At 44.8% G+C, this 14,274-nt stretch overlaps 1 protein-coding gene across 1 annotated transcript; it reads right to left on the bottom strand.

The window, feature by feature from the left end:
* Window positions 1–9,167: 9,167 nt before the first annotated feature.
* LOC134288447 (uncharacterized protein K02A2.6-like) lies at window positions 9,168–12,652 on the bottom strand. Its single transcript, XM_062853362.1, has 2 exons — window positions 11,292–12,652; window positions 9,168–11,229 (listed from the first exon to the last, which is right to left on the bottom strand). The coding sequence occupies exons 1-2, from the start codon at window positions 12,628–12,630 to the stop codon at window positions 9,557–9,559; spliced, it is 3,012 nt and encodes a 1,003-aa protein (XP_062709346.1). The 5' UTR covers window positions 12,631–12,652; the 3' UTR covers window positions 9,168–9,556.
* Window positions 12,653–14,274: the final 1,622 nt, after the last annotated feature.

Here is a 14,274-nt window from a genome sequence, read left to right as displayed (position 1 = left end):
TCATGGCGTGAAATTACTCTGTAGTTTTATCCCGAAAGGGTGCGTGCGTTGTAAAAAGAAGGAATAAGTTCCAGATTTATCTAGTTACGTCGTTCTTTCTGAAATGCTCGAAACGCATTGTCGATTATCACATCTGTGATGTTCGTCTGGCTAACATGCCTGTTCATGTGAACTCACAAGTCTCCCAATTTGGGATGTCCACAGTGACTCTTTTACACAAAGTTGTATACGTTTTCAAGAAAGCACTCGCTCAAACGTAGTTTTTGCTTGGGTGATTTCTTGAATATTGAGGATGCTTTTGATGACGTGCCTTTCTATGTCATATTGAAAGTCGCATGACGTCGCAAGCTGCCTCCAATGAGCTATAGGCTCTTTTTACGCTTATGCGTTGTACAGTGTCCTTTTCAGGGCACTGATTAACCCCGTTGTGGTATGAGCTATGAGCTCTCGTTGCGCTTATGCGTTCATTCCCTCTTCTAGGGCACCCCTTCCTATTTCATCACCTTTCCCTTTCCCAATTCCCATCCCTTGTCCCATTCTCCCTCAGGTAAATGATGAAATAGGCTCATATGTATGGCGATGGCACAAATATCCCAAATGGAGGATAACGTGCCTCTGGAGCCGGCCTTCTGATACCTGATACCTGATACTTACAGGCCCGCTAGTTACTGTGGACAGGTCAAATTTTTGTCAACTTGCTGAATTTCGTTGATGAGGCTGCGCCGCCATGATCCTCTGGTTCTGCTGCCACTGCTGCGAATCTAACGTTTGCTTGCAGGTTTCGTTTCCGCCCCTGCGTAGAGTGTGGCCGACCCACCTTCACTTTCGCTCTCGAATTTCTGTTGCTATCGGCTTTTGATAACATCGACGATGGAGCTCCACGTTGGAGATCCAATTGTGAGGCCACCATGCACGAATTATATACCGCAGGCATCTTTTGATGAAGACCTGCAGCCGTTGCGTGTTCCCTACTGATACACACAAGGTTGCACTGGCGTATGGCAGCACGGATTTTATGTTCGAGTTAAATCATTCGGATTTTGGTGCGTCGACTGATCTGGTTGTTTTCCCATACATCTTAAACCCGCAAAAGCAGCCCTCGCCTTCTTGATCCGAGCACCTATGTCGATCTTAGTGTCGCCATCGGCCGACATTTGGCTACCAAGATATTAGAAGCTTTCAACATTCTCCACTGATTGCCCAGCTAACGTAAAGCTGGAAGGGTTGACCGTGTTTACATCCAACGATTTGGTCTTGTTGACGTTGATGGTAAGACCTGCCGCTGAGGAGCGATTGGCAAGATCATCGAGCTTGCTCTGCCTATCAAAGCGCCGTTGAGCTAGGAGAGCAACGTCATCAGCCAGTTTGAAGTCATTTAGGTGCTCCATGGTAATGGGCTGCCACAGCAATCCACGATTTGGTTCACGGTCAATCGCTTCTACCAGGATCTCGTCGATTACGATGAGGTACAGTAGCGGTAGTATGATACATCCTTGCCTCACTCCAGCAACGTCCCGGATGGGATCGGACCAGACACCGTTGAGCAGTACCTACTCTGCACGAAAATGCCCTGTACTGTGCTTCAATGAGGCCGATGATTTTCTCAGGCTTCCCACATGTTTCCGTGATTGAGACGGTCGAAAGCTTTTTCGTAATTAATGAACATCAGGTAGAGAGACTCTTGGAATTCATTGATTTGCTCCAGGATGATACGGAACGTGACAATATGGTTGACACAGGATCGTCCGACACGGAATTCTGCTTGCTGCCGTCGGAGAGTTGCGTCATTCTTCTTCTGTATCCGGTTAAGGATCACTTTGTAGAGGACTCGAACCAGCGTTTTAACTGGTCAGCCGGGTCGGTCAGTAACTGTCAATGGGAATCAGGCATTACCAAAGAACAAGGGCGGGTAAATAGCTAAATTTCGTGATTGTTATTCATTGAATACAAAAACAACATGCCCAATTTCTCCAGATATGTCGGAACCTTGGTCGGAACCGATACCGATAAGAAAAGAGAAGGACTTTCTAGACAATATGCGGCTAGAGTGTGGTAGCTCATAATTCATAAATGTTCTCTAGTACGTACGGACTTGTTACGGGGTTCCGATAGTGATTGTATCAGGGTTTGTTGCAAGAAATGCTTCAGGAATTCCTCCCGCGATTCCTTCAAAAATCTTACAGATACTTCTGCAAAAGTGCATCGAAGAATTCCTCCAGGAATTTTGCTATAGCTTCCTTCAGTGATTCCATCATGGATTCCTCCAGAGATTCCTTTAAGAATTCCGCTAAGGATTTCACCAGACATTCCTCCGGGAACTTATCCTGGAATATCTTTGGAGATTCCTCCATAATTATTTCAGTGCTTTTTCAAGGATACTTCTTGGGATACTTATCAGGAATCTCAAAGGAATTACACCAAACGTTCGTTTAGATATTTCTGTAGATTGCTCCAATAATTTTATCCGAAATTATCCAAGTATTTATCCTGTAATTCTTTCAGGAACTCCTCTAGAAATCCATCCAGGAATTGTTTAGATTACCTAAGGAATTCCTATTGGGATTGCTTTCCGGATTCCTCCTGGGGGATCTTCTGAAATTCCTCCAGCAATTTCTACAGACATTCCTCTAGAATATCCTCCACACACCCTTCCTGGGATATTTCAGGATTTTTTCAAGAATTCCTTCTGCTATTTCTTCAGAAAATCTTCTTGGGATTTCTTCAGGAATTCCTCTAGCAATTTCTTCAGAATTTTTTTCTGGGAATTGCTCCAGGGATTTCTCCATGAATTTCTACAGAGATTCCTCTAGGGATTCCTCCGGGAATTCCTACAGGGCTTCTTCCAGGAATCCCCACAGGGATTCCTCCGGAAATTCCTCTTAAGATACCTCCCCATTCGTAAGTAACAACCACCGAACAAACTACGCCAAAGTTGGGACTATAAATCGTATATGTATGTAATCTGCGTCGATTGACGAAATTATTGAATAAAAAATAATTTTTACAGGAATTCTTTCAGAGATTCTTCTGGGAATCACTGCAGGGATTCTTCCAGTAATTCCTCTAGATATACCTCCAGGAACTCCTCCAAGAATTCTCCCAGGAATTCTTCCAAGGGATTCCACCAGGAAATTCCTCCAGCAATTGGGGTTTTTAATTTTGAAAATATGATTGATTTTTTAATTTTACGCGAAATAGTACCTTTTTATGAACCACTTTGATTTTTTTTTCAGATTTTTAGAACTTTATTTTAATACCCAAAGTCAACTCCAAATAGATTTTTTGAAATCACCACGCGACTGCTCCGCCCAGTACAAACTTCAACAAAACGCTCCCATACAAACTTCAAATTGATTTTTAAATAGGTTCCCGGGCCCGGGTATATTCAAAATATCGGCACCAACATTTCAAAAGGGCGTAACTGCTTTTGCAACCAATGCCTTCTCACAGAGCTGTGGGTCGTATTTCATTCATCTCACGCAATTCACATCCATTATTCGAAAGAGGAGGATTTTATCTTTCTATTTGTGCTAGTGGATTGCTCGAGAGGGATGGGATACGCTCCACAGCTTTGTGAGAAGGCATTGGTTGTAAATGTAGTTACGCCCTTTTGAAATGTTGGTGCCGAATATGCAATTATCTCAACACCGTTAAAGAAGCCAATACCTCCAATTTTGGAATTGCTCCAGTTTTTCTTCAAGAAATTTCTTCAGGGAGTTCTCTAAGGAGACATCCAGAGATTCCTTTTACAATTTCTCCAGGAAATCCATTAGAACTTCCTTCTGGCCCACGCTATGTCCAAGAGAAGTATTATGAAAAGTGAATGCACCTCAAAGTTTTAGAACCTTATTTTTGAACCTCTAGATTCAGAATATGAGCGTTTTAAAATAATCCATCTTGGTTTTTTTCCTCATACATTCTTATATGGGATGAAAATCACCTTAAAATGACGATGATTAACCTGGGCTTGTTAGGGGAATATCTGTAAGTAAAAAGAAAATCGTGTTAAGTACTGTTCCTTTGAATTCCACTAAGAATTTGCATCCTTTGACAGATACGTATTTCGACCTCAACTGTAAGGTCGTACAAGACACTGAAGACGACCTTACAGTTGAGGTCGAAATACGTATCTGTCAAAGGATGCAAATTCTTAGTGGAATTCAAAGGAACAGTACTTAACACGATTTTCTTCTTGTACCGACTTTTCGAACCCTCTAAGCAGAATACCCTCTTCGAATGAGTGTAATCAGTTTCGTACCTTTTAATTCCGCCCTGTGTTGCTTATCCTTTGACAGATACGCAACACAGGGCGGAATTAAAAAGTACGAAACTGATTACACTCATTCGACGATTTTCTTTTTACTTAAAATGACTGAAGAGGTTCGATCTTTCCGGAACTCAGAAAAGAACACGCGAGTAACGAACAAGAACAAATTGGTTTATTGACAAAAAACTTCAGGTACACTTCTACACTTCAGGAGGGCTTGTTTAGGTATGATCAATACGTTGCTAACGATCGCTTACGCGCTTGATCAAAGGCATCTTCGATTACACCCCCTCTCGATCGGTTAGTCCTAGGCAAGGATGGAAATCTAGTGATCATGATAAGATCCCGAATGTGTCGCGGTTGAAGCGCATCGCGCGATCATAGCAACAACGATAGAACCTTGTCGTCAAGCATTATAACAAACCACGCTCCGCGAAAATTGAATCGCGAGGCATGTGCAGCCATGATGCGATCGTTATCATGAAGTGGAAATGATAAACACCGGAAATTATTCACTTTTTGTGTATTCTTGTTGCTGTAATATCAAGACATGCCAATGAATGTATTGTTTTAAATCATGAATTGTGTTTATTGGTCCATAAGTGGTTTAAATCGTGATGAAAATCGTGATGAATAAAATTTATCACGACTTGTAACATGATCCGATAACGTGTGATCCCATGATAAAGCGTGCATCAGATGCTTTGATTGCCTATGATCCCATGATGCAAGCACGGGGCGAGGGTGTCGGCATCATGCTACTGTAAGAGCAAAGGCAATCTTGGATTGTTCGTATCCTGTATCATTTGTCACTAGAAGTGATTTTCTTCCATCCTTGGTCCTAGGCGCTGTCGCAGGATTAGGAACTGCTCACCATCCAGGGCCTTGGTACAAATGTCCGCCAATTGATTTTTCGTCCCAATCGGCAATACTTCAATCTTTCCTTCAGAAATTTGATCTTGTATAAAATGATACCGGATGTCGATATGTTTTGCACGTTTTGATTCAAAATTCTTTGCCATACCGATACACCCGTGGTTATCTTCAAAAATCTTTACAGGTTCAATACCAGTCACGCCTAGTCATTCAGAATTCCTGTCAGCCAAATTGCTTCAGTGGCTGCAGAACTCAAAGCAATATATTCAGCTTCGCTTGAGGACATCGCAACGCTCGCCTGTTTCTCACTCGACCAAGACACCGTATTCCCGTAAACTTTGAATATAAAGCCACTTACTGATATTACGGTCTTCTTGGTCACCGGCCCAATCTGCGTCGGCAAATCCAGTCAGTGGTTGGTGGCTTTCATGTCTCTCGAACTTCATCGCCAATTGTTGTGATCCCTTCAAGTATCGCACCACACGTTTCAGTGCTGTCCAGTGTCGTTCTCCAGGCTGCTGCTGAAATCTTCCAAGCTATCCAACCGAGAAGCAGAGGTCTGGCCGGGTGCACATCATACAGTACATCAGACTTCCAAGTAATTCCCGGTAAGGTTCCTGAATAGGGCCCATATAGCCAAGGCGGTAAAAGCACGGGTATTCAGCATGACCATGCTGAGGGTGACGGGTTCGATTCCCAGTCGGTCCAGGATCTTTTCGTAAAGGAAATTTCCTTGACTTCCTTGGGCATAGAGTATCTTCGTGCCTGCCACACGATATACACATGCAAAATGGTCATTGGCAGAGGAAGCTCTCAGTTAATAACTGTGGAAGTGCTCATAGAACACTAAGCTGAGAAGCAGGCTTTGTCCCAATGAGGACGTTACGCCAAGAAGAGAGAGAGAGTTGCTGGATTTCTTCAGTAGTATTCCGTTTCAGTTGAAGGCCTCTTTCAATTGGACTTCGAGTTGAGTTGCATTCCTTCATCCGAAACTTCTCCAGAATTTTCTCAATGGCAGAGCTCTGGGACAGAAGCATTCTTCCACGCGAGTGATCATATTGAATTTTCATTCCAAGGAAGTAATTCACTCCACCGCAATCCGTCATCTTGAATTCCTGAGTCAGCTTGTTCTTCAAATCCTCGATTATGCGTAATTTGGGTCCAGCGAGGTCCAGGAGGTCATCAACATACAGCACCAAATAGATAGTTTCTTCATCGGTTCTCCCTTTCCGAACGTAGAGACAATAATCGTGCTTCGATCTCTGGAATCCGAGTTTCACCATGACACTGTTGAATTTCTCGTTCCAGCAACGGGGGGATTGCTTAAGGCCATAAAGGGATTTCTGCAGCTGACACACGTCACCAGCTCTACAGTATGCGGCAGGAAAAAAATGCGAAAGTGTTTTTCAACTACAAACCTCGTTTTCGTCCATTTGACATTAACCAATCTATGTTTCAACGTTCCATGATCTATAACAGGCTAGTTTTCTGAAAAGTTAATTAAAAATTTTCCCATTTTGGTCACTAGCCGACAGGGCGGCGCCTGAAGTTGAAGTCACTCAGAATTTTCAAACCGCAGAAAAGTACACAGGTCGCTATATTTCGTATCTGATAAAACAACATTTTTATTTTTTTCTACAATATCATCAAATATATGTACTTATTTCATCTAGTATGTGAAACCACATGGCTCTGGATCAGTGTGGCCTGATTGTTCATCAAATTTAAGCTAATTTTGATACTGTTATAGTCATTTTGTTAAATGAGCATTGGGCGCGCAGTTTATTGATACCCGCTTATTAGGCTTACATTATCACATGTTAAACATCAAATATGTTCATTTTTATTTTTCAATGCTAGAATATAGACATTGACTGATACACTGTCATGAAAAAATAGTCATATATATCCCATATTTAGTGTGTAATAGTGCCTTGAACTTTTCGCATTTTTTCCTGTCGCACCCTGTAGCGTGCGCAGCTTTTTCTTTTCTCTCACTCACTCTGGTAAACAAACACGCGAAAGAAACAGATAATAGAGGGGGAATTTGCCCCCTCTTTTATCTCGCTCTTTCTTGCGTTCAACAAAATCAACGAGCGAGAAAAAAGAAAAGGCTGCGCACGCAAGTGGTCACCAGGTTTAGCCTTCACGCCCTTCGGAACTGTCATGAAGATCGATTCTTGCAACTCGCCATGCAGAAAGGCGGTTTTCACGTCCATTTGATGGAAGTAGCATTTCTTCTGAGTTCCGACCGCTAGCACAGTTCTTATGGTAGTCAGCTTCGCCACTGGTGCATACGTGTCTTGAAAATCCACTCCAGGTTTCTGAAGACAACGAACCTCGCTTTATGCCTGATCGTATTACCGTTCTCGTCATGCTTCGTACAGAATACCCACTTGGACTGCAGCGGTCTTGCTCCAGCAGGGCATCGAACCAGTTTCCACACTCCGTTGTCGTCCATGGATTTGAGCTCGTCATTTATAGCAACAATCCAAAAGTCACGATCGTCACGTTCAATGATTTCATCATAGGAATCCGGAGGATCTGGGTGGGAGGACGTTTTAACAGCAGATGTCGCTCTTAAACCGGGGAAATAATTCAAAAACTTACCTGAGAGCCTGCGCTCCCGTTCGCTGCGCCTCGTGTTGGACTCTATACAGTCTTCACGTCTTAGTTGCGAAGGGAGCGCACCAGGATTTGCTTCCTCTTCTGCAAGTTCATTGCGTTCATCACCAGATGGATTCTCTGCCTCTTCGTATTCATCATCTGTTACTTCGAAATTGTCTTGGAAACCGGCATCCACTACGTCTGCAGTATCTCGATTTTCCCCCTCTTGCTCGTAACGTATGGGTATAACCAGAAGATCACGGCAAGCAAGTTTCGTCAAATCGGACATCCCGAGCAATGAAAACCTTTCTTGATGATCTGTCCCACAAACGGTACCCGTTGGGAGCATGACCTATCATGACCGCTTCACGACTCTTATCATCCAGCTTCTTTCTCAGTTGGCTCGGTATCCACGCATAGGCCTTGCACCCGAAGATTCGCAGCTTCCCTACATCTGGTTTAGCTTTCATCCAACGTTCGGCTGATGTAACATTCTCCGGAATAACAGCTGTCGGACTTCTGTTGATCAGGTACGTAGCAGTAAGGGCAGCTTCACACCACATGTTCTTGGGCATTCTTGAATCAATCAGCAACGCTTCCATCGGCCTACTAGGCAGAAATTTCCGCGGGCAGTGTTCCCATAAAGCAAAGAGAAACATCATTTAAAAAGATTTAAAGTTACATTTTTATGAATAGCAAATTTTTTGTATGTTTCACGTGTGTGGTATCTTCGGCAATGTGAAAGATTGCAATGGCAGCTATACGAATCCACATTGGTTTCATTTTAAACGCAACATGGGAAAAAGTTTCAACTTGTGCAAATGAAAGTTTGACTTTCCCATTGTAATTCTCATACAATCTTTAAATTTCGTGTGCTCAATCAAATTTGATCCGAATGAGCTCAAATTTTGTTAGGATAATCAGAACCTAATTTGGCATCGATTAAGCATAGGGGATCGAAAATTTCAAAATTTGCATCGGTCTAATCAGCATGCTTCGAATCTTCTCCACCATGGTGCGATTAAATCTCTCCGCCACTCCATTTTGCTGAGGCGAATAAGCGACTGTTGGCTGAATTTGAATGCCCTTTGTCTTGTAGAACTTCCGCTGGTCATTCGAGCAGTACTCTCTTCCTTGGTCCACGGTCAGCTTACTAATTTTCAAGTTCCACTGAGACGACACCATCGCTTCATACTCCTTGAAACATTCAAACACTTGCGACTATCTCTTGATGTTGTAGATGATGGCGAAATGGCTGTAGTCATCAACAAAGGACACGAAATACCGCGAGCCATCCCAGCCTCGAGGGTCTATTGGTCCACAGACGTCCGAATGTACTCGCTCCAGGGGACGGGTCGCTCGTTCATGACTGTTGTTAAACGGATCTCTACACTGCTTGCCTTTAACACACTGTGCGTAGGGCCCCCTTTGGCACGGACCGTAGATATTCGGGATGAGTGGGACAAACCTTGGAATGTGTGCTGTCTGCGGTGTGGTTGACCGTGGAAAGAGGACGAGTCAGGTCTGAGGCTGTCCACATGCCATGCCGCTGCGAAAGTCTCCGTTGAGGTCTACACACATACCGATTGGTATCTCCAAAGGGCCTTTCCTTATTGGTTCAGTCCAAGTTCATTGATAATAAGGTATTGTACCACCCACATCTCTCTTCTTCCCAATAAAAAAGAAACAGTTGAAAAAAAAACTAAGGTGTTTTAGACTATCTTTAAACAAAACTGATTGAAATGTATTTATTGCGAATTCAAGTTTGATGGTGAACATATACTTGTGAAAAAAAACAGAAAACCACTAGTTGTCCTCAATGACTTGTACGTAATCCTTCAAGTATGAAGGGGTCTTTTTATTTCTGGATGATCTTGGTAGCATCGCCTCCTCCGGTTGTGGATCTCCTACAGATGTCGGCTTGCTCGTATCGCGCCACAGGCTTACTTTTTTGGTTTGAGATACGTGCCTTTTAAGAGTGTGGCCATCGTTTCCTACAAGTGTCAAGTTTCCGTTCCGTTCTCCTGATACGACATACTGCTTAGGACAGAATCGTGAATCTCCTTTGGCACGATTCGTTCGCTCGATGACAACTGAGTCACCAGGTTTCACGCGACATGGCCGAGCGCCTCTTCGGGAATCCTCGCGTCGCTTTCCTGATAACTTTTCGTCGCGGTCAAGTTTGTCCAAAAGGTCCTCATCGATTTCAACCTTTTCGCGGTTGACAAGCGGTAAGCCTCGTTTAATTTTCCGCCCACTCATGACCTCTTCTGGTGCAATTTTAGTTACACGATGCACGGCAGCATTATGAGCTTGGACTGCAGCGCGTACTTCGTCGACAAAATTTGTACTATTACAAACCGCAGAGCTCATGGCCTTATTTATGATCTTCATGTATCCCTCAGCCAGGCCATTCTGTTGAGGGAATAGAGGGGTGGAGTAGGTCAATTCTATGCCACGTTCTGTGCAATAACGTTTGTAGTCCTCCCCGTTGAAGGGGGGACCATTGTCGGTCTTGATTACTCTGGGAAAACCTTCCTTTTCAAAGATGCTCTCAAGTGCCGCCTTAGTATGCTCAAATGATGTACTTTTCACGGGCTTAGCCATGAGGTAGCGCGACCGATAGTCGACGACGACTAGAATGGATATACCACCAAACCTGGCGTATGGCCCATTAAAGTCCAACGCAATCGTATCCCAGACGACTTTGGGAGCAAACACGCGTTGCATTGGTGTCGTTTTCTCTGGTCTTCCGTTAATCGCACAAGTTGAACATGACTCACTCCACTTTTCTGCATCACGTGGCATACCTGGCCACCACACACGTTGTCGTAGTATTGTTTTCATTTTCGATGAGGATGGATGCCCTGAATGGGCCGCCTCGAGTGCCTTTGTACGTAGCCGTTCGGGGATTATGACGCTTCCAGTTTTAATGACGAGTCCATCTCGCACCGATAAGTCTTGTTCGAGGGCTCGATACACAGGAAGATTATTGGGCCACACTCCCGTTGTTAAAGCTTGTATGACCTGTTGGAGCATGGCGTCTTGAGAGGTCTCTTCCTTGATCTCCTTTTCAGTCAAAAACTCAATCGCGTTGGCTTCAAGCGATGCTACCTCCCAAGGGCTGCATTCTTCATTGAAGGGGTCGTCGTCTCCAACGTACAGACGAGATGAGGGATCGGCGATGTTCTCTATGCCGCGAACGTATTCGATTTCATAATCGTATGGGCTTAGCCTGAGTGCCCAGCCATCCGCCCTGGTGAGTGCCCTCTTGGAGTCCTCTCTGGTTCGATTAAGTATAAACGCCACACCTTGCGCGTCGGTACGCAGGGTGAACCGTCTTCCCAACAAGAAATAGGCGAAATGTTCCACGGCCCAGACGGCACTCAACGCTTCTCTTTGGTACTGTGGGTACCGTTTCTCGGTATCAGTCAGCGCTTTCGAGGCAAAACTGATAATTCTGGCATTCCGATCTTTACCTTAAATAAAACAGATAAAAATAAATATTTTTTGTTTTCTCAATTTTCTACCGACCATTTACCTTCTTGAATAAGGACTGCCCCCAAGGCTACAGGAGAAGCATCGGTATACAAAATGGTTCTCTCGTCCTGTGAGAAAAATCCAAGCGAAACTGTGCACTGTGCAATACGCTCTTTGATTATGTCAAATGATTTCTGCTGTTGTGAGGTCCACGTCCACGAGTTCTTGGATGCAACGGCCCATAACGGTCTACTGATGTCTGCAAATCCCTGAATATAGGGGCTAATGAACGATGCTAGCCCTAGGAAGCTTTTCAATTCTGACACCGTAGCTGGAGAACGGAAATTCAAGATGCTGTCAATCTTTGCTTTCTCGACGTGGAAGCCGTTTTCATCTACCTCGTGGCCTAGGAATTGAATACGTATTTTGTCGAACTCACATTTCGAATCATTAACGGTGAGGTTGTTGGCTTTGAGTATGCTTAGTACTTGCGCCACAGTGCTACGTAGCTCTTCAATTGTTCTCGCAAAAATCAGTATATCATCAATATACACGATCACATTTTTCACGTTGGCCAGGATCCGCACCATTTCTCTCTGGAATATTTCGGGTGCGCAATTCACGCCGAACATGAGGCGCGTGAAACGAAACATCCCATCCTCCGTTAGAAATGTAGTAAGGTCCCGTGACTCCTCACACAGCTCGAGATGGTAGTAAGCGTTTCGCAAGTCCAACTTCGAGAAGTATTTCGCGCCATACAGTTTAACCTTCATTTCCTCCAGCAAAGGTAGTCTGTAGTACTCTCGCTTAATCGCTTTGTTTGGGCCTCTCATATTGACCACCAACCGGAAGTCATTTTTGCCTTTTGGCACGGCGGACATTCCGCTAATCCATTCCGGTGCGCTTTGAACTTTCTCAATGATGCCTCGGGATTCCATTTCTGATAATCGACTGCGTGCACCATCTCGATACGCGGCCGGGACATTAAAGTAAGCATTTCTGCTTGGTGGCACCGTCTTGTCCACACTGAACTTTACTCGGACACCTGGCATCTTTGGGAATGTTCCATCGTCATCTGATATTTCGCAGTTATCTACGTTAGCGTTAATTTGCAGCAATTTCAGGTCACTAGCCGTCGACCGGCCGAGCAATGAGCGTCGTCCGTTAGATACAACGTAGAATGTCGCAACCACCGCTGGTTTCGTAGTGCCCGGAACAGTAATCTCCGCCTGGAACGCACATTCTATCGGCATCGGGTTACACGAGCCATAAGCTTTCAAAACTTTGTCCGTAGGAGACTTATTTAGTTTGAGCAGTGCCTGACCCGTGCTGTACTCCCGTTTCAGCCATTTCCAATCATGCCCCCCAATTACGTTGACGTCGGCACCAGAGTCAATCATTAATTTGATTAGCGAGGAAGATCCTAGAGAACAATCGACCAACACGTCACTGAGAGAAAGCGCATTTACTTCCTGAAACGGAAGTATAAAGGTGTCAAAAAGTTAAACAAGGATTTGACTTATTACTGAAAAACAGCACTTTATTTAGTAAACATCAATTCATGAATGATTAAATACCTCCTTCTTATCCGTTTCATCATCACTCCAAGCCGGACGGGCAGGTTTCGAGTCCTGATGGTGGATCGCGTTCACTTGCTTGCGTCTGCATGTGGCAACAAAATGTCCCAGTTCGCGACACGCATTACACCGTTTGTTCAAGGCCGGACACATCTGGACATTCTGGTGAGCTGGGCGATTGCATCTAGAGCACCGTGATCGCCGTCCCAGTGCGCGCCCTCCGTTCCCTCGGTATCGTTTCGCATCGTGGTTGCCATCAGAGTCGTTGTCCCTTGTGCGCTTTCGTTGGTCGCGAGTCGGTCGCCGCCAATCGCTTTTCTGAACCGCATACACGTCTGTTTCACGCTTTGGAATATCTGCCGTTTCCACTTGATAAGCCTCGTCTCTAGCAGCCGACTGGACGATAAAGTTGATTTCGTGCCCGTACGTCCTGGCAGCCTTCGCAAGTTCCTTGTTCCTGAGTCCTTTTAGCAACTGCGCCCTGACGAAGCGCTCCTGGTCTGCCTCAGCGTAGCCGCATAGCCTAACTTTCTCCATCAATCTGGCATGGAAAATCACAGCTGATTCGTCCGGTTCCTGCTTCATGTTGGAGAAGGACTCGTGCTCCGCCGATGTGTCTGTCATAGACCGAAGGTAATCGTGGACGTTTTTAACGAACAAGTTATAGCAATCTGGTTCGTCCAATTTCGGACGTAGCCCGGCAGCTCGAACAATGCCTTGGAGCTCTTCTCCCATCGTCAAAAATAGTAACTGCGCTCGTTGTACCGGGTCGTTGGCATTTCCTAGAGAGGCCGCCATTTCAAAGTTTTCCAAATACTTATTCCAGGATTCCCACATCTTGTTAGCTGCTATGCCGCTAGGGAACGGCTTGATGTGGTCCCAACGGATAGACGCAGATGAAGCAGGAGCCTGACCGATACGTTCGTATGTTGGGTTCCAATTTTCGCGAATAGCACTGACAGGTACAGCAGCAAGGGCGCGTGGACGATCGGGCTTGTCCAAACTGTTGATCAACGTCATCAGCTCCTTTTGGGTGCGCTCAATTTTCTCCAGTGTCTCTGCGTTGCCATTCGGCGTTGTCTGGGTTTCTTCCTGGTCGGCTTGCGTGTTCGGAATTCCGTCGTCGCCTTTCGCATCCATGGTTGTCGGGTTTTCGTTCTCCGAAGAAGAATCGCTTTCACTCAGGGTATCGCTCCCAGCACTTCCATCATTCAACGTATCTTCATAATCTGGTTCGCTAGAGCATTCAGACTCCCGGTCGGCATCGTCGTCGCTGTCAGCATTCCGCACGTATTTTCCCTCGCTTGCCATTGTTGATTGGTTCGATACGAAATAACCTGAAATGTATCACAATAAACAATCCATATTAGATTGCTGTGATTACCACATTTGCTCAGTTTTAACACACACAAAATCTTGGCGGTCCGTACGAGTGTGAGCTAGAAGAAAGCGGTATTGCGATTCAAA

The sequence above is a fragment of the Aedes albopictus genome, chromosome 2 (genome assembly GCF_035046485.1).
Source record: "Aedes albopictus strain Foshan chromosome 2, AalbF5, whole genome shotgun sequence".
Lineage (NCBI taxonomy): Eukaryota > Metazoa > Arthropoda > Insecta > Diptera > Culicidae > Aedes > Aedes albopictus.
The sequence above is the reverse complement of the archived record's forward strand: the minus strand, read 5'-3'. Positions and strand labels throughout refer to the sequence as shown.

Bases quoted from the DNA above. Each gene is read 5' to 3' on its own strand.
- LOC134288447 (XM_062853362.1), bottom strand. From the start codon at position 12,630: ATGATTGACTCTGGTGCCGACGTCAACGTAATTGGGGGGCATGATTGG. The intron at 11,230-11,291 runs GTAAATGGTCGG...GTTTTATTTAAG, and splicing joins GGCAGTCCTTATTCAAGAAG to GTAAAGATCGGAATGCCAGA.